This window comes from Aquila chrysaetos, chromosome 7 (genome assembly GCF_900496995.4).
Source record: "Aquila chrysaetos chrysaetos chromosome 7, bAquChr1.4, whole genome shotgun sequence".
Lineage (NCBI taxonomy): Eukaryota > Metazoa > Chordata > Aves > Accipitriformes > Accipitridae > Aquila > Aquila chrysaetos.
Genome location: NC_044010.1, coordinates 42,035,737 through 42,061,327, shown reverse-complemented (window position 1 = coordinate 42,061,327; position 25,591 = coordinate 42,035,737). Strand labels below are relative to the sequence as shown.

General features: G+C 40.2%; 1 protein-coding gene across 31 annotated transcripts in view; it reads right to left on the bottom strand.

The window, feature by feature from the left end:
• The window catches only part of DMD (dystrophin), a 1,198,278-nt gene that overhangs the window by 21,332 nt on the left and 1,151,355 nt on the right, over window positions 1–25,591 (bottom strand). For 24 of the 31 annotated variants that reach the window (XM_030020819.2, XM_030020811.2, XM_030020834.2 and 21 more), the window contains 8 exons: window positions 24,182–24,293; window positions 19,007–19,143; window positions 18,188–18,226; window positions 13,523–13,588; window positions 12,124–12,189; window positions 8,797–8,955; window positions 999–1,242; window positions 522–645 (listed from right to left, as the gene is read on the bottom strand). In XM_030020819.2, the coding sequence (XP_029876679.1) occupies window positions 522–645; window positions 999–1,242; window positions 8,797–8,955; window positions 12,124–12,189; window positions 13,523–13,588; window positions 18,188–18,226; window positions 19,007–19,143; window positions 24,182–24,293 (947 nt within the window). The remainder of the gene's footprint in view (window positions 1–521; window positions 646–998; window positions 1,243–8,796; window positions 8,956–12,123; window positions 12,190–13,522; window positions 13,589–18,187; window positions 18,227–19,006; window positions 19,144–24,181; window positions 24,294–25,591) is intronic. The other 7 variants (XM_030020812.2, XM_030020816.2, XM_030020818.2 and 4 more) reach the window with 3 other exon arrangements.

The window sequence follows — 25,591 nt, the reverse complement described above, 5'->3', positions numbered from 1 at the left end:
ATGTTCATTATCACATCTGATTTGATATTTAGAAAAGACACTAGATGAGCACTGCCTATGAGTGACAGCTCAATCCTACTGATTGAGCCACGACATATTAAAAATAAGATCACATCACTTAACATGGGGATAATTAATCATATATTTAATCTCTTAGCCATAATTAATACTATGTACATTTAAATCAGCCATGTCGTGCTTAATAGCTGAAAGTCAGTTTGAATAAAATAGTTAGCTTTTTAGTGATACTTGTTTTCAGAAGTCAAGCTCTGGCTGAGCTTTCCGTTTAATGTCAAAATATCCATGCTACTGTCTGCATCATGATCAAAAGCAAAAGCCTGAACCATAATGAAGATGCAAAGTGTAAACAGCCAGATGACATCGAAGACCATTGCAAACGTCTACTTCATTCTCACTTGAACTAAACAGGAGAGAAGACTATTTTCTGCCTTTAAGGATTCTTTTCCTGGAAGATGGGACTATAACTATTTTTTATGACAATCTGAACTTTGTTATCTTACCCATGGTTTCTGAAGTCTGACTGCCAACTACACGAAGAAGCATTGGCTGACTGCTGTCTGACCTCTGCAAAGAGGTAGAAGGAGATGACAGTGTTGTACCATTCACCTTGGCATCTGCCTGTGGCTGAAAATGGAAGACAAAAAGACAAGATTGTTATTAACAGCTCAGTACAGTTGCAGAAATCTTTATATCTCTGTATTTTTCATTTATTCCATGAATACACACAATTTTCTGTCTGTTTTTAAGTAAACATATCCATGCAAACAATGCATTTGAATTCCGAATAACAAAAGGAAGACGACTAAGAACACCAAAACATGCTTTCACCTTCTCACTTGCAGCCTGTAGAAAAATCCAGTATTTTTCTCTGACTAGCCCCTACAGATATGATTTCTTGGTATGTTGTTCTTATTGATAACGCTTCACACCCTGTTTGGAAAATTACAGAGACCTAGAAGAAAGGCCTGAGGACTTACCTGCTCCAGCAGCTGCCTCAGCCTGTGCAGCTGTGACTCCAGCTGTTTGTTGTGATCCTCCAGAATCTGCATCCTGGCCTCCAGGCGGCCCTTGTGCTGGCGAAGCAGCTTGGCTTCTGCAATGAGCTCAGCATCCCGGGGGCTTTGTGGAGAAACTGGCATCATCTCCGGTGGGGATGGCAGTGGAGACAGTCCTTTGTGGTCATGCTGTTGCTTCAAACGGTCATACTCTGCTTGCAAGTTTCTGTTGAGAAGTAACAAGGAGGTAAAAGCTTTATGAAGCCGAATAGGCTGGTGCGGGCTATCCTCTGCGCGGGGCAGTGAGCAGGCACCCTCTCTCGTGTGCTGTGATGTGTTTAACTACCAGGGGGCAGAAGCTCACCTGCAGCACCTGCCTTTCATTCTGCTGAATCCACATGCGTGTAGGCTTGCACCTCGTGGGTTTGCACGGAGCTGATATTATTATAGGGACCTGTGATACAAGCATTGCCTAAAGGCTCTCTGCATCACCAGAATTCACAACTATTTCCCTCCCAGGGCACACCACGCAGAAGGCTGGCTGGGCTCCAGACACCCTGCCGAAGCCCGGGTACGGTCTGTCCTGGCCTCAGCCCTCCCTCGGCTTCCTGCGTTTTATCCTTCCTAGCAGAAGTCGGACTGCCTGTTTGCTTCCACGCATGAATACGCTTGAGGAGTAATTAGTGCTAAAAGAGGACTTTGAGTGATCAAAGCACTTTACAAACACTAATCAAAGCGGACGCCACCTGGCCGACCTATCTGTTTTACAGATGAGAAAGCTAAGACAGAAAGGCAGCCACACAAAAAGTCAGAGCAAAACACAGAACTCAAGAGTTCGTTTGCAACTCTGCTGTCGTCAATCAGGTCACATCACCCTCCTCTCTTCATATTTGCAACTGCATTTCCAGCCTAGCTCTAAAATGACTAACCTAAGATGAAGAAAAGACCAATTAGCCAATCTGTTAAACTGCACAGCACGAACTTTTGGGGCTATAATTTCCATCTTCATTTGGACTGCCCTGTTTAGAGTGCTGCGGTCTACTGTAACTTTATGGCACTGCTAAGCTTGTGTTTTTATTCCGTAAAACTCTTAGTAAAACACTCCATAGGTTAATATGATCTATAGTGGTCCACATGAAAAAAATCTACCAAGCAGGAAGAGCACAGAAGGTAAGAAACTGAAATGTTGTTAGGGATAACACTGTCCAAAGGTGCAGAAATAGTAACTTGTAACACAAACTTTGTAGACAAGGGCGGCCTAATAAACTGCACTGGGATTTTGTTGCTACGATGTTCCTTTACAGCTTCCCAGAGGGGGGAAAAATGGCTCGACGCTCTGGTAGCTGCTTACTCATCACAAGCAGTGACCCAGATTTTATTTCTTCCAACTCGCTCTTATTTGAGGTTGTAAGAACAGGCACTTTTTGCCAGTTCTGCCTGAAAACCACAATACCCGCTGACAGTTTGGTCTGGAGGCTTAATAGCACCTCAGAAACCTCCCAATAAACTTTATTAAGCTCTAAAACACTTCTAAGGGTACGTTATTGTGATCAGAACAAGAACTAAAGCAGTATGCATCATTTGACATGGACAAGAAAGCGATGCCAAGGACAAAGACAGGCTACTGACTGTTCTTCAAACGTACCTGTGCCCCTCAGCAGCTGCATGATGGACACGTCCTACCCTGGGACTGTGGCACCCCCCCAGAACACGACCCCTGAGGGACGTCTGACCTACATGATCCCTCCTCTGCAGAAGTTTTAAAAGGTTAAAAAAAGGAGTTGATCATTCTTAACTTCAGGTTGTTCCAAAATTCAAGATTCCTTTCTCTAATACCCACACAAAGAGGGAAGACTATGGAGAGGGTTTTTTCAAAGAAAGTTTTGTGTTTTAATGAAACACAGAGTTTCAAGTCCATGAAAATTATCTGGAAAAAAGAAAGAAGGGCTATACTGGGTGTTGCCTTCCACATGACTTAATGTCTTCTGATATTTCTAGCTGAATGAACTGGTGAATAAATAATAAAAATACAAACGGGAATAAGAATGAGCATGACAACAGTATCACACACGGTCTTATTGCAGACTGAAGTTTATATAGGATTGATCATTAAGCTTGTTTCTCACAAAGTCTGTAGATAGTGGCTATCGCTACCCCATGAGGAATTTCCCAGACGTATGATACAGGCAATACTCTTCAAACAGCAGACTCAAAAGTTTGAAGTGCTGTAAAGCAAAAGATAAAATATCACCCTAAGGGAAACTAAATAAATGCACTTGGTTGTACTTACAATATAATCAGGTACCTTGCTACAAAGAAATCTACAATTATCGCCTCAACTATCAATATAGATACGTCCTTCCAGTAAGTATGGTATTGAAAAACAAGTGAGGACCAGGGAGTAATTCAGATAAAAATGCCTTCATGTCTGATACAAAATAGTTAAAAACTCTTTCTGAAAGCCTACAGTAAAAAAAAAAAAAAAAAAAAAAGTGTAAAGGATATTGCGTATTATCCAAGCTGAGATATGTCTGAATTCGTGAGTTCTGTAATTAAATACAGTAGTGTTGTTGGAACAAAGGAATGTCATTTTTAAGGATGCATGTGAGTTTGCCCAGAGCACCAGTGTCACTGAGCTTTCCAGCTGCACCTTTTCAGTCCAGCTACACAGTCCTTAGTCTAGAGAATTAAGACTCATCATAGCAACTGCTTTCAGAGCCGTAAGAGTGATGTGGAGCGCAGATGATCAATAATATCGTAATAATTGGGATCTAAACATACAGGAATGAAGATCTGTATTAACATAGGGGAAAAAAGCTGAAAACTAAAGAAGAAGGAAAGAATTCAAAACCTGCTGTAAGAATATCCTAGAGGAGAGAACAATCGGCTCCTCTTCCTACCTCTTGAGTAGTTTGAAGCTGTGCAGTGAAAAAGGATTGCTGCTGCAAGCCAGGCATCCAAGGCACTGCCCACAGCCCTCAGTGTAAAGCCTCTGTGTCCCAAGGAAGGGTGCGCTCTGACATTTTCAGCATAAAATGGAACGTAAGAGAAAGGGGAGATAAAAGCATAATCCTCTCTAAATGAACGCAAAAGAACAAGCACGGGCAGTACTGGGAAACCTAGCTCCCTCCACCATAGCTCAGGCAGGGTGACTTTTACATCTGGCTGTCACAAACAAACAAAGCTGCTGCAACTTCTGAGCATTGGGAAAACATATTCTACTTCAGTAAGACAAATATTCAAAGAGAACCCCCATATATTCCATCTACTATGCTTGCATCTCTTTGAAGCATTCATGAAGAAAAATAACAGAGGAAGCATGCAATGTAACCTTGATTTATGCAACTGTAAAGAGCTGCGTAGTAAAGAGCTCATGAGTTATTAATCACATCTATCACTGGCAGCATTAATTGCCTGGTGACAGAAATCCTAGTGGACCCCATTTGCTGAGTAGTCTTCTCAGAGGCAATTGAGAATTTGTGAATTTGTGTTATCTCTCATGTCCCTACAGAAAATCAGGGGTCTGAAGAAACAGACAAAGCTGGTAACTGAATCACCTACCCCTGTCCCTCACTAGAGTGCCAGTGTTTACTCACGATGCTTCACACTCAGAAGATCTAGTTCCCCTTCTTCAAGGCCAAAATAAATACCAAAAGGAGCCACAGCACGTTCAGAAATGCATCACCTTCTCACTGTTGGCAGCTACACAGAAGGAACTTATCTGAGGAGGCCATTCACCAGTCTTCAGATTTGAAGGAACACCGTAGCTGCACAGAAACAGGGTAGCTTTGAGATTCGGGGTATTAGAGCTTCTCCAGTGGCACACAGCCCACTGTGCTCCCATTGCAAGTCAGGAAAGCAAAGGGAAGGCAAATAGCTCTGGCTGGAGATCTCATTTACCAAGTTCTTTTTATAGTCCAGCTAGGAGCTGGGAGGAAAACAAGAGAACGTGAGAGAAGTCTCTCTTTTACAGAAGTATGTCAGTGATCTTGATTCAACTAAAATATTAGGAAAAAATCACTTTCTTTAGTCATTAAAATAGCAGGAAAGTATTTTAATTCTTTGCAAAAAGTTCTGAGCCTCTGTCACTGCAAAACCGTATGCTTTCTATTTAATGCTAGTACAATACATCCTAGTCAGGATAACCCATCCTACAGTATAACCTATTTAATGTGCTGCTTTAGATGGACACCAAAAATCTGTCTTCTCTGTTTCTCAAATACATTCAGTCTTAAGGAAATTTCAAAATGTTTTGGGGACAGTTTTATAATTGGGGTTTTCTCTTATACTGCAATATAGTAATAGTGTCTTCCATAGCAAGGTTACTTTATGTCTATTGAATACATATGAAATGGTCTTATCACAATATTCCATGTGATGTAAAACTCAGCATGAGTCTGAAGGCCTAATACTCAAATGAAACATTTTCACCAATTGAAAATATTCTCTAAAATGCTCACATTTTAGCAAATATAAATTATTTAACAGTCAAATTTTAGCCATAAATTATTTAAAGAAGTCATATCTGCAAGCCACAAAGCACCGAAGTCTCAAAATGCTAGCAGATAAATAATGAATATCTAACAAGAGGTCCTTGGAAGTGAAAAAAAACCCAGCCAGAACTGTGTCACAGCTACGTTAGTTTGTAAGTTGGATAATACATTTCAGAAGAGTTCAAAATAGGCAACAGATCTTTTTAAACTGTCCAAAAGCAAAACCTCAGAATTACAATTTCAAAGAGACTTTTTCATTTAAGTAACAAGTCAAGATGGAAATATTTGGAGACCAGAAACTGCAGCCGAAAACCAAATGGAGGTCAGAATTCAATAAACACCTCAAAACAGACGAAGAAAAGTCAAAACACAAAGCAAAAAAAGCGAAGGGCTTTTTTGAAAAGCAGGAAACTGCGGAGAGCAGGAGAAAAAGAGAAATGACAATGAAGTGTTTTGAATATCATAGTATTGCTTCTTGTTGGTACTTGATGCAGCTTTCCCAAGAGCTGCTGAAAAGTGACCACATGTGCTGACTCTAACTGTAAAATAGTACAAGATACAGCAGAGAGACCTAAATCTTCACTGTCAAAACCCATCAGAAGTGTATGCAACAAAAGTTGTGTCAACACAGGCAGGAAAGGATGACTGTTTATCTAACACCGCCAGCTGCCCAGCCACTTGCCTTCCCAGCCGTAAGCACCACATCCAGCTCAGCACCGGCAAGGAGATGTGCTCCGGCCACAAGACCCGAGGTATTTACAGTGGAGATGAAACAGTTCAGGTGCTTTACGGCTGGGCTGAGGACCGAGCGGTCACAACGTGATTTGCATCATGTTCAGCTCATTTCCAAGCAACAGATTCACGGAGTCTTCATGCTGCGGCAATAAACAACGTTTACTCGGAGGGCATTTTTAGGATCAGCATGGGAAGGAATATGTGTTCACCCATTGGAACCAGATTCACACAAGGTATTAGGTCCCAGGTTGTTGATTACCTTTGGCAATAGCCAAAAAAGGTTTGCACCATCTCAAAGGAGGAGAAAGACCAGAAAACAGAAATCTAAAGCAACACGACTGTTTTTTAAAGGTATATAAGTTATATGAATGGCTCCTGACTGACCCTGTCTGAACAGCTCATTTTTCTGAACAGGAGTCAGTGTTTGCTCCATAAAATCATAGTTATCTGGCCGCGACAAGCTACCAGAACAACAAGAACTTGTTTGGTTTTGAGCATCCACCTCACATTTTAAGTACAAGTTATTTATAGCAGATTGCAGAGACAAAAGTCATGATTTTGTCATAATCAATGAAAATCACAGCAGCGTGACCTCCATGCTGTCCTACAGAAACAGACCTCTTTGTCCCTGCTGCATTGAGACTTGAAGCATCCACAAAAGGCGAGGTTGCCTGTGGTGGCATCCCATCCACGACTGTGCCTCCAGTAGTACAAATGAGAAAACAACAGGCTATAACCAAGCTTACAGTCTACAGCTCTTGTTTAGTTCAGGATTGGCAAACTTCAAAACAGACATTTTTAAGGTGTGATTCTTGTCAGAGATCTTTTAACACGCTATTCCTCGCTAGTAGTTGTTATATTAAATAAAGCTCGTACTAACATTTAAGGCATAAACCCTGAAAAGGAATTTTTTAGCGTATTTAGCTATCTAACTCCATGTTATACTAGTTTTCATATACCACCTTTCTAATCTAGAACTAGGCTGCTTTAAAAGCCATCCTCCTTTCTGGTGGGCAGCTTATCTTGTATACAGACAGAAAAGCATTATGATTTTTTTTCTTCTTCCATGATTCACTACTTAATGCTGTTTAAAAAAATAACACCCCTCCCCTGAAAATTAAGCTATCTTATTACCTGTACTGTACTCATTACCCAATATTGCCTAACTACGGAAGTCCGGAAAATGCAAAGTATGATGGCTTATTTCAAAATACTGGTTTTCCTCCACTTTGGAAAGTACTTGGGCTTTGTGTGCTATGTAGTAGGAAGTTTAGGGTTTATTTCAAACAAAATCTCACTGCTGTTCAGTGAGCAAGAGCTTTGTTTACTACGGCTTTCTTCGTGAAACACTTTCCTCATCCTTGATGCCTACCGATCCTCTATGTTCTCCCAAATCCTCCTGATAAGAAGTGTGTGATGGAGCCACTGTAATTGATTAGTACCATCCAAAGAAGACATGCATGGAGACAAGATCTATGACATTGCCAACTCTTGCATTATTTTCTTGACACACCTAAGGTAAATGATTACTGCATTAAACCTTCAATGTAAAGGAAAGTACCTAGCTCTTAAAGAAGCAACAAAAAAGAGCATGAAAATGCCAACAGACTGTAGTACCATAAAAGCTGAAGATAGCAGAAGGCAAACAAAACCTTTTTTTTGTAGATCTAAATCCTTTCTATTTTACAGTCTAATTTTGGTAGTTCACAGTTGCAATTATGAATCTGCCAGGGTCAAGATCTACCAGTTTTTATGCTAATGGCCCAAGACTCCGGAGTGCTGCGGAAAGAGGACTGCAGTGTTGTGATCCTGCAAGAATCCAGTCAGTGGGTTTTTTGTGATTAATGAAGATAACTTCAATTAAACATGAAATTAAAAGTGGTAAATGATACTTGGTATTGAAAGGCTAAAGAAATGGCAACAAGCAACACCAAACAAATAGAAAGAAAAGATGACCCAACTTTTAACCACTATGAAAGTACTCATTAGTCAGAAGAAAATGCAGCTTTATAACTCATTTTACCCCTAAAAATGCTATCAAAGTGAATTCTAACTAGCTATACAGTACCATTATTTCCCAGATTCTTTACTTCAAATGAATTGAGATAATTTCAAAACCCCATGTATCCCAGTGACCAACCTCTCTGAGAAAAGCCTGTCTTTCCAAGAACCTCCACCTGTCTCTTCCAGAAAGGGGTGCAGAAATCTGCACACCCTTCCCTCATGTAACGGCAAAATAAAGTAACACTGGTATGAAGCTCATTACTATCATGGAAATAAAGGAAAAGAGTAGGACAGAAGGAAACATTACGAAACACAGCCAGCAGAGCCTGTCACAGGTGGCACCATGAGTACTAGGTGACCCACGTACGTCTTTGAAGCTTGCCATTTTGGAGGTTTTGTGAAAGAACCAGTGCTGACTCGTCACCGCGCTGGAAGCGGGAACGAGTTAACAACAATAGGACGTCAGCCCCATCGCTTATAGAGAGAAAGCTTTCGTTCGCCCCTGCAGCGTGCGCCCGAGGGCTGCGGCAGCTGCCGGCATAACCCACCTGTTTTCCTCCTCCAGGTCTGCGAGGATTCTCTCCAGTTCCCCTCTTTCCTCACTCTCCAGAGAAATCAGGATCTGGGCAGGGCTTCGGGGCTGGCTCAGGGGGGACTCCTGGTTCAGACTTTGGCAGTAATGCTGGATTAACAAGTGTTCGTCATCGCTGGAAAACAGAGGAGGATAAAACAGGCTGTTCCCTTCCTCATTTTTAACTTTGCAGTGAATATGAGGAGATGATTCACTCCCAGTCTCTCATTTCTTACAAAGAGGTTTGCTGAACTCTTTGTAACAAACAGCAGAGCAATGTACCTTAAAGCAAAATCTGCTGAACTGTTTCACTTACTCTCTGACAATTTTCCTTCTCTGCAGAGTCCACCTCTCTTCCCCTCTGCTTCTCAGATACTTACAGCCAAGTTTTGGCACAGCTGACAACCTCAGCTTTCTTCTTTTGCCTAACTTCAATTAGGAATTTGCTTGATAAAAAAAGCCATCTTCTGCTGCCTGATTTGTGTTGTGGAAGAGTCATTCAAGCAAAGGCAAGGCATTTATTTTTATACCCACAAACTCTCCTTATGTAATAAAGGTGTCCTCTATTTATCTATTTTTCTCTATAAAACTGTAAATGAGGTGACATAAAAAAATATTGACTTAATCTAACGAAATTACATTACTTTTCACTGAGTTTGTTTTGTTTTGTTTTGTTTTTTAAATTACAAGTGATGTACACTGTCAGAATACAAATATATTCTATTTAATACATATGATCTCTTTCTTTATTTCTATTGCACCAAAGCTCCCCAGCATTTGAAACAGAAACATCGATGGAAGAGAAAAGCAAATCAAATTCTGAAGATCTTGACCACCTCCCAGAATTACATGGGTGTTTTAGGTGCTAAGGAGATACATCCAGGCCCTCATCTATGCAGCTAACACCAGCAGTAACTGTGAGAAACCAAGGAAGGTTTCTCTTGACACCACAAGCCAAGGACAGAAAAAAAATGACACTGCTGTTGTGAATCTTGTTTTTCTGGTAGCACTTGCTTACAACAAAATAATTCAGTCTAGTTTTTTTCTGTTACATTTGTAATCCATAATTTTAACAGGCATTTTGAATAGCTGTTATTGTTCAAAAATTAGAATTTTCCTTGTTTCCATTTTGTTTCTGTAAATGTTAATGATGCCATTTTACAGATGGCAGGAGTGCTAGAGCAACGTAGAGCACATTAACATTAGTTCATAAAAGGCAAATATTAATTTTTCACAACAGGCATCCTTTCTTTTTCCTAAACAGAATTTTAAAGGCTTGCCAGTTCCTAAATTTATACTTTTCATGGAAGACTTCAACTGTGATTTCCTTCAAACAACTGCTTTGTATTTATAAATATCCTGATGCACCTTAAGTGAATTAACAGTGAAAAAGGGACATAACTATTGCAATATAATGTTACTTTGCAAGACATACTCTTTTTGTGTGATTTTCAGCCTGCAACATTTTATATACATAATTGCAATGAGACTACATATTGAAATGTTTTGTTGTAAATGTACACTTTATCTCTTTATTTCCTTCCTTTCCTGTCTCCATCTATCGCTCTAATTTCAATTATAAGCTCGATAATTCAAAGCCCATAAGAATGTCAACAAATAATACTTAAGCATAACCTGACAAACAAAACTGAAAGAACTACAGCTGCAAATTCATGATGAGCTTTGATTTTGCTGCAATTTGTATATGGATCATATTTCTTCCAAAATTCAGAATGTACACATTTCTTTTCATTTTAATAGTACAAACTGAGTAACGAACTGGATAGTCAGTGGTTAACTTATTAGCTGAATCATATTAATACAACTTTTAATTAACCAAAGAATGAATTGAACAGCAAGACCAAAGTGTAATACAAAAGATACTGCTTACATATGATTTTGTGACTAAGGACACAGAAATATCAGAGTGGGAACAACAGGAAATTCCATATATACTAGCATTAATACTATCCATAACAATACAAAATTGTCTTACAACTTGGAAACAAAGTTTTCATTAACTACGTGAAACCAGACTGACACTGCGTATGCATTAGCTTTGAGGTGTCATCTTAACTTTCTCCTTTTTGAACCAATATATTAGAACAATGTACTTGGGTTGTACAGGGGATTTTCTTTCAAAGTTGGTAGGTAACAATCCTACCAAGTCAAAAGAGAAACTATTTTGAAAAAAAGAAACAGTTTTATTACTATCCAAGAACATCTCACAGGCTCACAGTCAACCTTACAAAATACTAATGATTTGGAATCTCAATTTAAGTGAATGAAAACTGGCCAGAGTACTGTGCTTTAAAGGATCGCTACAAATTAAACAAGAGAAGATTCTGTCTGAATTTTCAAAAAAATCCACCCCTTAAACTGTGATAAGGATGAGATTATGTAGAACAGCAAAAACCACTTTTAGAAAAGGTGGTATTTGATTTTTTTTGTATTTGATTGACTTAGTATCTCTGCTACGGCTCCTCCTACACAGTTAATTAACTAAGACCAAATTTTCAAGTATGACAATGACTTATGTGCTTCCATCCTGTTTTCAGAAACGTTACTCACAGTTAGTTTTCTAGTTCTATGTCCTTTCATTCAGAGAATAAACAAGATCAAGAAAATCATGAGGGAGGAGAAATATATTATCGTGTCAGAAAACCACAAAAAGGTGTCAGTGTGACATTAGATTGAACTATATTTAAAAATTAAAACTTTTATTTATGACTTTACATTTAAAGTAGTACAATGAATGCTTGTCAGTGATCTGTCCAACTTAAAGTTTACTACTTTCTAATATTTCACAGTGAGGATTCCTGGCTTACACTTGCAATGTATTTCAGGTATTTGTAGACCAAAGATTTATGTTTAGCCCCACCAACCTTTTGAATTACACTTGGCCCACATCATCATTTTCTAGCTTACAGGAATTTAACCATGATTAAGCTTGCAATACAGATAGAAGTGTTATCTTTTTATCTTTGTCCTTAAAACACATCAGATGATGACCATTTTTTCCAAGTAATATGGGAACTATTTGCTGAATAAATCAGCAATTTGTTGGAAGAAATTAGTAATTTTAGTTCTGAAGGTATCTATCATCTGTTGCATAAATTTGGTGTTAAGCTATAAGCCGTAAATCTAGACACTACAATACAAATTGAAAGAACATGAGTTCATCATTAAATTGAACCAGATGTGGTACATACACAGCCATGCAAATACAGCACTACAGAACTTCATTACAAGTTATTAACCTTCACAAGAAAACATGTCACAAATATTAAAATACCCTACTTACATGCTCTCATTAGGTGAAATACTGTCATTTAGATAAGAACCATTGGTGTTCTCCATTTCTGCTAGCCTGTGGAAAAATAAACAAGACTCATTAAAATCAATTAAGTTTTCCAGAAACTTTATCTGCTCTAACATTCCTGAAAGAATTGAAGAGCGTGATGTTTTTCATGAATTTGAAACTCAAATTAATTTACACTCACTGTTGATAACCAAAAAGTTTTACAATAAGCTACCACAAAAGATTGTTTTTTTGTTACAATGACCTGGCTAAACTCACTTCTCAGTTTTCAACCCTTTCTCTGAGGTTATATTCCACTCCTCATGATTAATTCCACAATCAAAGAAAGGCCTTAAGATGCCAGGGGATAACAGAAATTGCTTTGTACCTGGCAATGTCATCATCAGAACTGTAACGATCAGTCATTTCTCATTGGTTTTCAACACTCAGCCCCTCCTATACATCCTGCATAATTCAGAAATACCTCTCCTGATCAAGTGATTTTGGAGAAGAGGAGGTTGGAATAACCATTTTTCATTACCTCAACCCTTGCAAATTTGCTCGTCTGGTGGAAAAACATTTTCATATTTGTACAATTAACGCACTTTTTGATTCTTAAGAGCAGTATGAAAACAGACAAGTGAACTAAAGCAGCGATATACGACTATTTTAATCCTCCAAATCAGGGAAAAATCCTGTTTGTGGTATTCCACAAGGTGAATTACTTAACATTAAAACGGTACTTGAGATTCATATAGAGTTTGGAGGTTTCTGCTCTTATGATTTGTATGATTACACCAAGGTCCATATTAAAAGCAAAACCCTATGTAGAAACATAGAGTCACAGAATGGTTGGGGTTGGAAGGGACCTTTAAAGATCATCTAGACCAACCCCCCCCGCAACGAGCAGGGCCATCTTCAACTAGATCAGGTTGCTCAGAGCCCCGTCCAACCTGACCTTCAACATTTCCAGGGATGGGGCATCTCCCACCTCTCTGGGCAACCTGGGCCAGTGTTTTATCACCCTCATCGTAAAAAATGTCTTCCTTATATCAAGTCTGAACCTCCCCTCTTTTCGGGGGAGGGTTTTTAAAACCATTACCCCTTGCCCTATCGCTACAGGCCCTATTAAAAAGTCAGTAACCTGAATGCACAGCTTAACGAAGACCCCACAGGACCTAAAGGCCACTTCTGACCACACAGGTGCTCTGGCATGCAAGTTAGTCGACAGGCTGGTTAACAGCAACCACAAACGATGCTCTGCATCCCAGAGCCTGGCAAGCAAAACCCCAAACCCTATGGTTCTTTAAGAAGTGCTCAGGTAGCAGCTAGCCTTTGGGATTTTTTTGTTAAAAATGATTGTTCAGAGAAAGATCTGCCTAATGTCCAGCTGGTCTCATACCTGCTAGCATAATGTTCAATGCGTGAATGAGTATCATCATGTGAAAGCTGAGGGGACGAGGCAGGCCTATAAGGCAGAAAACACTGATTAATCACAAACAATACCCCTTTAAAAGTAAAAAGACACTTAGCTATGCCTATACCCTCACATCTCTATGCCTTATGCTTACGCTATGTTTGATAAACAGCAAGTTACAACTCCAGGTGCTGCGAGTGCCTCCTCAAGCCATCGGTGCAATGTTTTGCGGTACCACACCGGGGATTTTGACCATTTTGCAATCCGTCTGTTGCAACGACACTTCTTCACACCAATACCCGAAGAACCCTTTTCCAAAGGATTTATAGAAGAGCTTTCGTCCTGGTTTTCCCTTCACACCTGCCTCCTTCATCGGTAATTCTGTTTCACACACAGCCCTGCGCTGGCTGCAAAAGCCCTGCCGGGAACCTCTCCTCTGCCCCCGCCCTGCTCCAGTGCCTGCTTCCAGCACTTCCCACTTAAAAGAGCCCTTAAGGACTAGTCCACGAGCAACGAGAAATAAATACAAGAAACATAAAATGTCTGAAATGAGCCTTTAATAACACACTGCAGACACTGACGATTTTGCCTAGCGTCTTTCCAGAGTTGCAATCTGAAACGTAGATCAGTGTGTTATACAGGAGGACACTGTCAACCATTTGGGGTTTTCTGCCTGACAAATCAGATGGTGTGAGGTCCTCTTCACTTTTTTGTTGATGAAAACAATTCATGGGACTTTCCTCATCAATTAGAGTATTGTTTCTTACAGCCTCAACTCTGGAAAACGTCACCATTGAATTATGTTGCCTACGCAGTTCAGAGAGCACCCTTTGCTGCCATGTGGGATTTTGCCAATCTACACACATCAGGAGGTGCTGGAATAACAAAAAATGATGCAGCTTCCCAAACTGTATGACAATCTTGTATTTTAGCTAAATTTCAACTTCTCTTTATTTCACCTCTGCCGACTCTCCTTCTGGAACTCCTGACTGAGGAAGGACTTTCCCCCCATTTTAAGTTGTTGGATACTGTGGTTCAGGCTGAGTCTGCCCAACGGGGACGGCACTGCATTGCAAGAGCAGGTAAGTTTTGTATTTACTGGTTATAACCAAAACTGTAATAATCTTGTGGTTTGTAATGCTCCCATGTTAGGAGTGTGATAATCCTGCAGTAAATCTACTAGACTGGTCATCTGCCAGTTTTCTAATCAGCCTGCAAAGGGCTCTAGGAAATTAGGGTCCTTCCAAATTCATAGAGCTGTATGCTGGATACACAAAATTCATCATCATTAATGTCTCTTCTCACAGAACAGCAAAGTTTTTTTCTTTAAGACATTACAGGGCGAGTATCACGAATCTCATTTTGTCTGAAATGAGCTTTGGCCTCCCACTGTACTTTTACCCATCACATGTTCAATCACTACCACAGCACACCAGAGGATAAATACTCAGTTCAGAGAGTTCCTCAGTACAGCTGATTCATGAAGATGGGCAATTGCTTCTCTGCAACTTGATACCCTATTTTGTGTAAGAACATCTACACTGAAGGGGAGGGAGGGGGAAAGGATGCAATTTATCTAGAACAGTGGATTATGGAGGAAGATAACAATAGTTTTCTGATAAATTGATGCTATCCCCATTTTTTTTGGTTTGACATACAGTAGATGTTAAGCTGGTCTAAGCTGGTACTATCAATGAAAGAAGAGGTCTTGGTTTCAACACACACAAATGTTGCTGCTAATACTCTGTGTAGACTAGGAAATCTGTGTTAAAAGCAGCTTTAGTTTTGAGCTGGATCATTCTCCTAGTCCCTCCTACCCTGGCATTGCACATGTACTTGTACCAACATGAAGGAAAGGACAGCACTTGGTTGGGACCAACTGGGCAATGAAGAGATGTCCCTTTTGTCATTAGAGCAAGGCAAAAGACAGGCCTGACTGCATGATCGCATACTTGCTGCCTTGAAACTAAGCTTCAACTTCAGAAGTGAACAAGGTGTGTTTTTTTTATATATATACATTTTAAAGACAACACAGTGTTGTGTAACTTGTTGAAGCTGATTCTGTCTCTCCGTAAACTGCAGGCAGGGCATGAAGCTACATTTCCAGGTTTGTCTCCACTTCAGAACATACTGCAATGGAGATCTACGTCAAACAGCTTTTTAGAAGTTTGCTTAAGAAAGCAAACCTGTTGAGAAGCACTGCAGTCTTTGTGTTGAATTTAGCTGCTCAGACGTACACTTTTGCCAGTATCTGAGCAAGCTTGAGAACGACTGTGCTGCATTGCAGGCTGTTGTGTAGACATACTCTTAGACGACCATCTGAGCTAGAGCTCGCTGTCTTTCCTTTCTGAGCACACATACTCAGCCCACCTAATCAGTTTGAACAGGCAGCACGAAGGCTGAGAGACATAGCCAATATTTAGCCAAGATAACCACCCCTTCACAAGGGCTCCACGGCTGCATTGCTCAAGCTGGGGTCTGCAGGAACAGCCTGGGGAATTCCAGTCAAGTCAAGTGGCGAGTGAGTGGCAAATACCACCTCCTGCAATTCCCTGCACCCCCAAAGACCTGGCTGGCAGAACAAGGGCAGTTTTCTTGCTGTTCAGCATTTCAGTTGATGCTTCTTGAATCACGTAAATTGTATTTGTGCCACTGACAGCCCACAGTCCAAGTAAAAAGACACAAGTTCTCACAAAAAGCGTGAGCTGTCCCTTTAACGTCTGGGAAGCAGAATATCTGTGCGAAATACTGGATAATAAGCAGTCAGAATCACTAACTGCTAACAAAAAATATACATGTATGTATTTATAAACAGTACCATGTATACCACAGGATAGCACTGGCATTGCTGAACGCTGCCAGGTTATGGTCTTCTGGAGTACTTTGAAGATTACCAGAAAACTGGCATGAAAGCACCAGAAAAAGGCAAGACCTTAGAAAACATGGGAAAGTTTTATGATAACCAGCATAAGAGGTTTGACTGCCAAAGTTGGAATTGGCCCTGTAACTGAGAAACAGCTTTAAACCTGGATAGCTCAGTAACTTGTGCTGTAAGGCTGGTGGTCTAGCACAAAGGAAAGGAACAAAGTTAGCAGAACAAAATGAAGAGCAATGCTTTCCAGCCACTATTCATTTCTTCATTTTCTGCTTTCTTGTCAGACCAGATGAAAGGATTGTGCTCAGGCAGATACCTGAGTTGGTCTGATAAAGGGTGCAACCTCTCCGTACAAGTCCTGCTTCTCAGTATTTCTTAAGTTTTCTTAAGTATTACATGCGAGTTAAACTCCCTATAGCATACGACACCAAACCTTTGGTGTGAAGGTATCGGTGTAGGCATACCATGATGTTATTACTGTAAGTAACTAGAGTTAAGCATGTTATGGCAGCTTAACTTAATGTTATGTCAGACACAGCAACGGCATTCCATATTATCCAAGCTTTCCTTAAATGTTACTATTAACTTTGCAATTGTTCTAAAGGGTAAGAAATCTAGATCCACAGTTGACTATATAGTATGCTCCAGTCATTCACAGATGCATTTATAAACGAAGTGCATCCTAAAGTTCAAAGCCCCTCTATTTCAGCCTGGCTCCAGCCTTTTGGCATTTTCTGTGGGTGAATCCTCAACCATATGAGGGCAGCAGTACCAGGCGTGTTTCTTGGTTGCTTAAATTTCCTAGAGGTAGAGCACTTCACCTGACTTCCCAATGGTTTGTGCTCCAAACGAAAATTATAAATCAATATTCCAATGTATACACTTCACTATTGTTTATTCTACCAAAAATTCAATGAAGGTGCAAGCCATATACATTTCACCATATAGAAATATATAAAATTCTATTTATTAGTTTCTCATTAGTTATCAATATGTGAATTAAAAATAATCCTTATTTAACATTATTCTAAAATCATCCATGTAACACTAGTAGTAGCAAATGCCACAATGGTAAGTATATATATATATCTCTAGTTTATGCTGAGGGTATTACTACAACAGTAAGACAATGTACGTGCAGGAATGGTGCAAGAATGAAAATCCATTTCATAGCTGAAAAATCCTGCTTTTTTAACTTCTGAAAAAAACACAGTAAACATTTCCCCATTTCAACCTGCCTTCACAAATCTTACTGTATCTAAAAAAACTGTAATAACATATCCAGTAAGCTTCGGATTAATCGGGGCACATGAGTGTGCATAGTTGCACATCATAAAACCAAATAGCGTTATCTACAAAACAATGTCATTCCTGAAACCGAATTAAATCCATCCAGTTCAATTTCTATCTTTCAAAAAGCATTTAGTATACATTCAGAGGGATCAACACTTATTCAGAAACACAGGCTTTTAAACGACAAACTCTCATAAGCATTAGTAGGACTGCGCCAAAATCCCTGTTAATTCGATGAAATACATACTCCTGAAAGAGTATACAGTACACAATCCACGATTGCTGGGAATTCCTGGATTTATCCCATTCTATTCATCTGGGATCAAAACATTCCTTCAGAGAGTGCACCAAAGAAAATAATCATAAAGAAAAAAGGAAATGAACTTATGTAAAACTAAACAAAGAAACAAACAAACAAAAAAAAAAAGTGAGGGAACGCAGCAGCAGTAGCAGCAGCAGCACACTTCAGCAAAAGTACTCACGCAGAATCTACTGGCCAGAAGTTGATCAGAGTAACAGGACTGCAAGACAAAAAATGAGGAGGTGAAGAGAGAGGCAGAAGAAACTCAGCAGCAAAATAACTACAGAAAGGTTTTTAAAAAAAAAAAAAAACCAAAACAAACACAACAACTAAAAAACAGAAATCCAACTGACCAACATGAATGACTGTGAAGAGCAACCAACCAAAAAGTGAGAAAAAAATTGAAATCTAAAATTAAAAGAGAGAAAGAGAGAGAGCGAGAACAAGCTGTGTGCAATTGCCATTAAACTGATTAAACTTGTAAAAAAAAACCAAAGGGAACTGGGTTAACTCATTGATTTCTCCATGTGCATCATTATAGCTTTTTTTTCCATAAAGACATCAAAGCCATTTAATAAGACTAAATTTATAGGGTGAGAAAAGAAGCAATCAGCTGGGAAGCTTGCAAACACAGTAGCCTAATTAAAAAAATAAAACCACGGAAAGATACCCATTTGGAAGAAAATAAAAATTTAATGAAGAGATCATTAGTCTCCAAATTGCCATATCAAACTTAGAAGTTTATAAGGCTGTCAGTAAGACGGTAAGTATTTTTCTTTTACTAACTGAAGTTGAAGTTCCTGTATAAGGACAGGTGAAAACAGACAAAGGCAATGGCAATTGGAATCCCAGCTTGTGTTTTCCTGCCAGCCAAGGTTAACAGAAATGAAAGAAATAAAGAGGCTTTATGCATTTAGGAAGTGAGGGGAGTTGGCACCAGCTAGGGAGCTCAAAGAGCATACCAAATGAATTGCTACTTAGACACTTTAGAGCTACTCACGTTTCCATGTTGTCTCCCTCCAAGACAGTTTGCACAGGCAGGTAGCCCATTCGTGGGTGCTTTGCAAAGTATCTTTTTGTTCGAAATTTGTTTTTTAGTACCTTGGCAAAGTCACGGACATCTTCTCCTGAAGTTGTCTGAAAGCCACAAATCACAATGAAATCATCTTTCATGAGGTTATTACGGATTTTCGGTTGCCTCTTCCTTTGCTGGGTCATTTGGAAGAGCTGTGGCCACACCAAGCAGAGCTGCCAACGGCTTGACCTCCAGAACTGCACATTTTATCTATCACTGTCACCTTACAACGTACTACACAGCGACACTGCTAGCGGGGAGGAAGGAGGAAAAAGGGAAGCTCCAAAACCCCCTGACAGGCTCATGCCTCATCTCAGGTGATGTCAAGAGGACAAGCAATCATTAGACAAGAATTTGTCATTTCCTCATCCGGCTCAGGGGACTCTACCTGTTTTTTGTTCAGCACTAAAATGGCTGTAACGGAGGACATACAGCTGGTCCGTGTGTCCAGCTAGCTGCTTCACTGGCTGGATCCTGACTCTTGCCACACACTCATCACTCACATCTCATGGACTTGTCAGTCCACGAAAGTCAGACCTGTACTCTTGGCACGTTTTCTTTCCAGTTTCCCTTCTCAGCCTCCTCTGCCATTAATATTTTGATCAAAGAGAAACAAAAAGCAGGTGAGAGCTGCTGAAAATTCTTAGATCAGTTATTTCTTCCTGCGCCTGTTTAATCTGAAGCTAGCAAGCATTTAAGATCAATACCCTGAGGAGAGTACAATTTGCACAAAGTTTTCTACTCCCTTGCCTGCAGTCGGCTTTCCTTGCGGCTGCAGAGACCAGCAGAGGAGTGCAAAGTGGAATTAGTTTCCTAAAGACCAGAATGAGCCAGGAAGAGTTCAAAGGATGTCTGCTGGGAAGATGCAAGACTTCTTGCGAGCCTGATTAAGAGTCAGGCGATTTTCTGAAGAATTTAATGGAAGACTTCAGTTACTTTAGTCAGGCTGCACTCCCTTCTCTGCACCTCGCAGAGACACTCAACTCTGAAATACTGCTCCTCTACAGTAAAATTAATTCTTCCTGACCCATATAATGATATTGCTTCTCCAGTGTATCTAATGTGAAGGAAAGAAATGACAGAAAAGTTAATCTTTCTGACATTTTTTAATGAGTTCTATGCCTTCTATTTAGAGAGGAAGGAGGTGCTGGGACCTATCAGTCAAGCCAACCTTCACAGAGCTGCTGAAACAGATGTATATATTTTTAACGACTGCCTGGGTAGAAAAATTAAGGATGCCTTGAAAAATAATCTGCAGAAAGACTGAAATGCATTAACAGAAAGGAAAAATATTATCCCTACTCACGACACCTACAAACTTCATGTAAAGCTGGAAAGAATTTGGCTCGCTTTCCGGTCAGTTTGTCTGGTAGGAAAATTCAGTGTGAGCAATGACTGGCAGAGAAGTGACACAGCAGAACCTACAAGCCACTACAGCAGCATCTGCATTTTCAAGAAACTGAGATAATTCTCAATAATATTAAGTATCACTTCCTCAATACATCAGAAGGAAAGACATTTTGGGGAAGGGAGGGATTAAGTATGCCCAGACCACCCAGTGGACTTGGGAAAGGGGATTTACTGAGGTGACCTCGCATGCCCCAGCAGGAGGGAATTCCCTCTGCTGAATGCCATCCGCACTGCCTGCTAGGAGAGCTCCTAACCAGGTCGGCATCAGGAGAGCACACAGAGCACATCAGGTGGGAACTGAACAAAACTTTTAATATCTAGTCTCGGTATAAGTGGATTAAGCACAGCTTTCTGCCCAGTTTGTTCACCTGTGTCATTTATAACCATTTATTCCTGCCTTGTCTATTTTCAATGTTGCGAACACCTTCCACTGCATTTGACTGTAATTTGGATTAAGTGTTTTCAAGTACATTTAACAATAAAACATTCTTCGCTTCGACCTTCCTGGGACTGTTATCCCACCTTGCTGCCCTGAACTTTCTGCATGACAGCCAAACAGTAAAATGGTCTGTTTGCACAGAAACATCCTGATCTAGCTGGTAGCGCAAGAATCCCAAGAAGAAAATGTCTTCTAGTGACAATTAGGAGCACCAGGCACCTCTCATACGATCCAAGTGCCATTTATAAAATGTTCAAGCAACACAAGAAAGGCAAAGAAAATGTGATTATTATGTGGACAAAATGATAAACTGAAGCTATTTTCAGCCAAGGTTTCTGATTTAGTCCACAGATGTTTTATTACACATGATTTTCAGAGTAAAACCAGCGAAAACAAAATTCTCAGCAGAACTGGTTTATGAGGAAGAAACAGTGGAGTTTCAGCAGCCCAGCTCTCTTAAATCAAAGCAATACATAGGCAGCTGGGTCAAGCATGTTCCAAAACTATTCCAAAACCAAACCTGTTTCATAAGAAATAGTTCTTCTCATTCATGTAAGAAGAATCTGACCACCACCTGACTCTTCCCAGTTGAGTTTAAGAAAGTACCTTGCCAAGCCCCCATCCCAGACCTCAGCCCCAACTGTAAACACTACCTGTGGACAGGTACCTTGGTTTGACATGCTTCCTTCTAACAAGGTGGGTTTTATGCTGGTGTGTCACTGTTCATTAAACCCAAACAGAAAAAAGATCCTACATTTAAATCCCAGTGTCAAAGTTGTCTTCTATGCTTTATTTGAAACCTCTTTAAAAGTCACCTCTCTGAACAATAAATCGAGCTGTGTTGCTTTCAGGAGTAATTGTTGCAATTTTTCTGTCTAAGTGAAAATTAGGGAACTGCCTTGCCCTTATTCTGCCTCAACCTTTTGCAGGAAAGGAAAAGTTATCACATCCCTCAGATATTTACCATGAGTTCTCAAATCTCCCCTAAGCAGAATTAAAGACTACAGTGCTCCAAAATTTCCTGGAAGTAAGACAGAGGGGGAATAAAAATATCAAAACACTTCATTGTGCACACCTAGCTATTGCAAAGATATATCAAAGAAGGCATCACATGTCTTCTGTCTGCCAAAATGCATTTTAAGGTGAGAGATTTGTCTGGAGGAAGAGGAAAAATGCTCTGTCACCTGCAACCCCCTTTTCATTCACTTAGAAAACAATTACATACTAGACATGATAGCTTCAGTGGATGTCTTGTTCAGTCACACAGTACTTGCGTTTTATTTTTTCAATAGCAGCAACACAAAAAAGATCAGGGCTTGCTGTGCGTCACATTCACTTCCCCCCCCGCCCCAGTTAATCCTTCTCTAATTCAACTGGCTGCTGGCGCAGCCAAGCACGGCACATTAGCACGGGCTGCTGGAGTTCAGGATTCACAAAAAAATGTACTGGCTGTGAATGGTTCTTTATTCTGATCCAGCAATCTGGACGTGGCTGCAGGTTTTCTGTTCACCACTGTGTTTGCCTATTAGTAATAGGTATTTTTAGGGAGAACAGAAACCTGCTGGACCCCATGTTGCAATGAGTTGCTGCAGGCTGTGGGGGTGTCTCATAATCCTTCATCGTGTCTCTCTCCTGAAAACACATCTTATGAACAGGTTAAGAAAATAGTAGAAAGATGCTGGTTTGTGCACTCTATGCACCATTCACACATCTCCCATGTCACTTATTAGCAAGAATAAGAGCGGCAAGCTGCAAAACAAAACCGCAGCCAATTCAGCAAGGAGGTAGGTATTCAGCAGCAGCTGGAAGGAATGCTCTAACACGGTCGGTCGGTTGCTCGTTCTGCCTACAACTGGGATCATGAGAGTCTGCTCTAGGAATGTCTGTGATGGAGAAGTCTGTTCAGACCTGCCCAGGCAGCGCCAGCACTTCCCTCTGAATTGTGCAGCAGTTCAGGCAAATCGCCCTTTCCAGTAACTTCAACCCCTGAGGGACGACGCTGAAAAGCAGCAGCCAATGCATACTGACAAAAAGCTAGCAAGTGCACATTAGTTGCCCTTCCAGAAATTCAGATTAAATACTGCCACTTAAATGCTACTGTAAAAGTTGATAGGTAATGTAAATAAAAATCCATAAATTAAACCTAACAAAAATACTGGTTTTGCTTTACTATAATATTTTAGGGGAATAAATTTTTCTCTCTCCTTCCTAAGTTTCTAAGAAAAGCTGAGAGTCTTTACTTCATTTTGGCCATGCCTTTTTGTTTGGATGAAGATGTAAAGACTGTTCATATAATTTTATGAGGCTAGTCCATGTATAATTTTGATGCTTTATTTTCACCATTTGTATTTGACCAGCAGATGAAAGTATAAGACTAGGGAACACCCCATCACACCAGGAAATGACAACCAGAGAGTGCACTGCTCCAAGACCACCACAAACAATAGCAAAGGCAGCTGAAAGCTCAGTTGTGCTGCATCACGGACGGACAACCTGAGAGATCCTCTAATTTATGCTCCTCTGCGCTGGTCATGAGCGGCCGAAAAGAAAAAGGAGCACACTGAGCGAGTAATATGGATTTCCTTTGCCAGCCGTCTGGTATGAAAGAAATGTTTACGCAAAAGCGATCCTTTTGAGAGCTGTGAAACAAGGGTGAGGACCCTCACCACATCATCAGTGCAGCACATCTGCAGTGTGCTGCACTCAACACCCCAGCTTCCAGTCTTCAGAAATGAAATCTAACTTGCTACTCTTGAGAACTTCCCTGGTATTTTATATCATCAAGTGATCGTACAATATAAATAGTAAAGAACTTAAAAATGCAATCATAGTGTTGCAGGGAAAACAAGCAAAGCGGCAACTTACTGAGGAAAGGAAAAAAATCTCATACTGATATGGAGAAAACATTGCAACCTAAGATACAAATGAGTATTTGCACAAATCACAGGCTTCCTGCTGGATCCATAAAGTGAACTGCGGCACTGAACATGGAACAAGTCATTAGCACACAATAATACATTACAACATAGCACTGTACAAACAATGAACTTCAATTTACTTCAAACCATTGGAGTATCCTTTACTAAGCATCAGAAATTGCTGGCATGTTTAGTATATAAAAGATGATTTAATTAGGGGCAGGGGGTGGGGAGAAAAGCCACCCAAATGCTCCATTACCTTGCACATAGGAAATGAAGTTTTTCCTTTCTACATAAGAAGGGACAGTAAGGGTCAGTGAAACAGCTACTTACTGGTGTGCAGTATTCCACCATGGGATAGTGCATTTTATGACCTTTTGCAACACGGCCAGAGAAGAAGCAACTTTGGCAGATGTCATAATTAAAGTGCTTTAAACTTCTGTACCTGAAAGAGGAGGAAAAAAACCCACGGCTTCAGAGCTTTGTATGTGAATGCTTCATATCAGCTTGTCAAAACTTCTGCATTAGTAAGTTCTCTTCCCTGAGATGTCACACAGTGTGCAATGCCGGGCAATGCTCCTCCGCCACCGAGGGACAGGTATTGCTGCCTCAGATGTTTATCAAAGATCTGAATCTTCAAAAAAATTTTAACATTGGGCAACAGCAGAGATTTCTACACAATCACTCTCTCTTAACATGCAAAAGACACCACCACACTTTTTGTTTCCATAATGCTGATTTCAGTTCTTTTGCTCTTCATCATGATTCCTAACACAGAATGTCCTGAGGAAGTAAAATTCAAGTAAGTAATGTCCTCCTCAAGAAGTCACTCCAGCAAACTCCTAAGCGCTGCATACAAGGCAGGAATTTGTTTGTGTCCTTCCTAGCACCTCTATCAAAACAATTTTCCTGTATGGTATTCCATCCATGCAAAACTCTGAATGCACTTTCGGGCCATTATTTAATCTCGTCAGCTCTATGAGGCAGCTAACTGTTGTATCTGCTATGCTGAAGTGCTTGAAAGAGCCAGAGGCATAAGGGTTGTCTTGTTCCAAATACGCGAAGCAGTTCAGTCACAATGACCTCAAAAGAACATTGTTTTACACGTACTGAGGCGCACAGTATTAGCTTTCTAAAAGCCTTCCAATACAGTATCTTTTTGTCAAGTGTGTACACAGGGTTTCAATGACTTGCAAAGCCAGAGAAAAAATCTGCGACAGACAGATTCTACTATCATGATAATAGATTTGTTATATAAATTTAAGAGACAGATGAGATCAGTCAAGTAAAATTAGATGCAAACACAGAGCTCCAGTGTCCACTTCCCGAGTTCTCAATGCTCACTACAGACTATCCATTCACTTGCCATCCTTTGATTTTCCAAGTGCTGCATTTTTCAATTCCACCTACTTGTCTTTGGCTGTTTATACAAAACCGTGTAAGTAATTCAGTAGTTCATAAACTGTATCTGGGAACAGGAAAATTAGACTTTGTGGATGTGCTGAACTACTCACATCCCTACTCTTCCTCAGTAACATTTATCATTTCCCTGTTAAGATATTCGAGGGAATAAAAGCAGAAGGAGAAGAATTTGGATGATTAGAGGAACAGCCTCACTGAAGAAAAACTCACATTCAAAACAAAGCAACAGCTTCATTATTTCTGCCGTTTTCCACTGCCTGTGAAATTGCATGGCAGAAAGCACAGCCCCACTACATGCATAAAAGCAACGTTCACACTCTC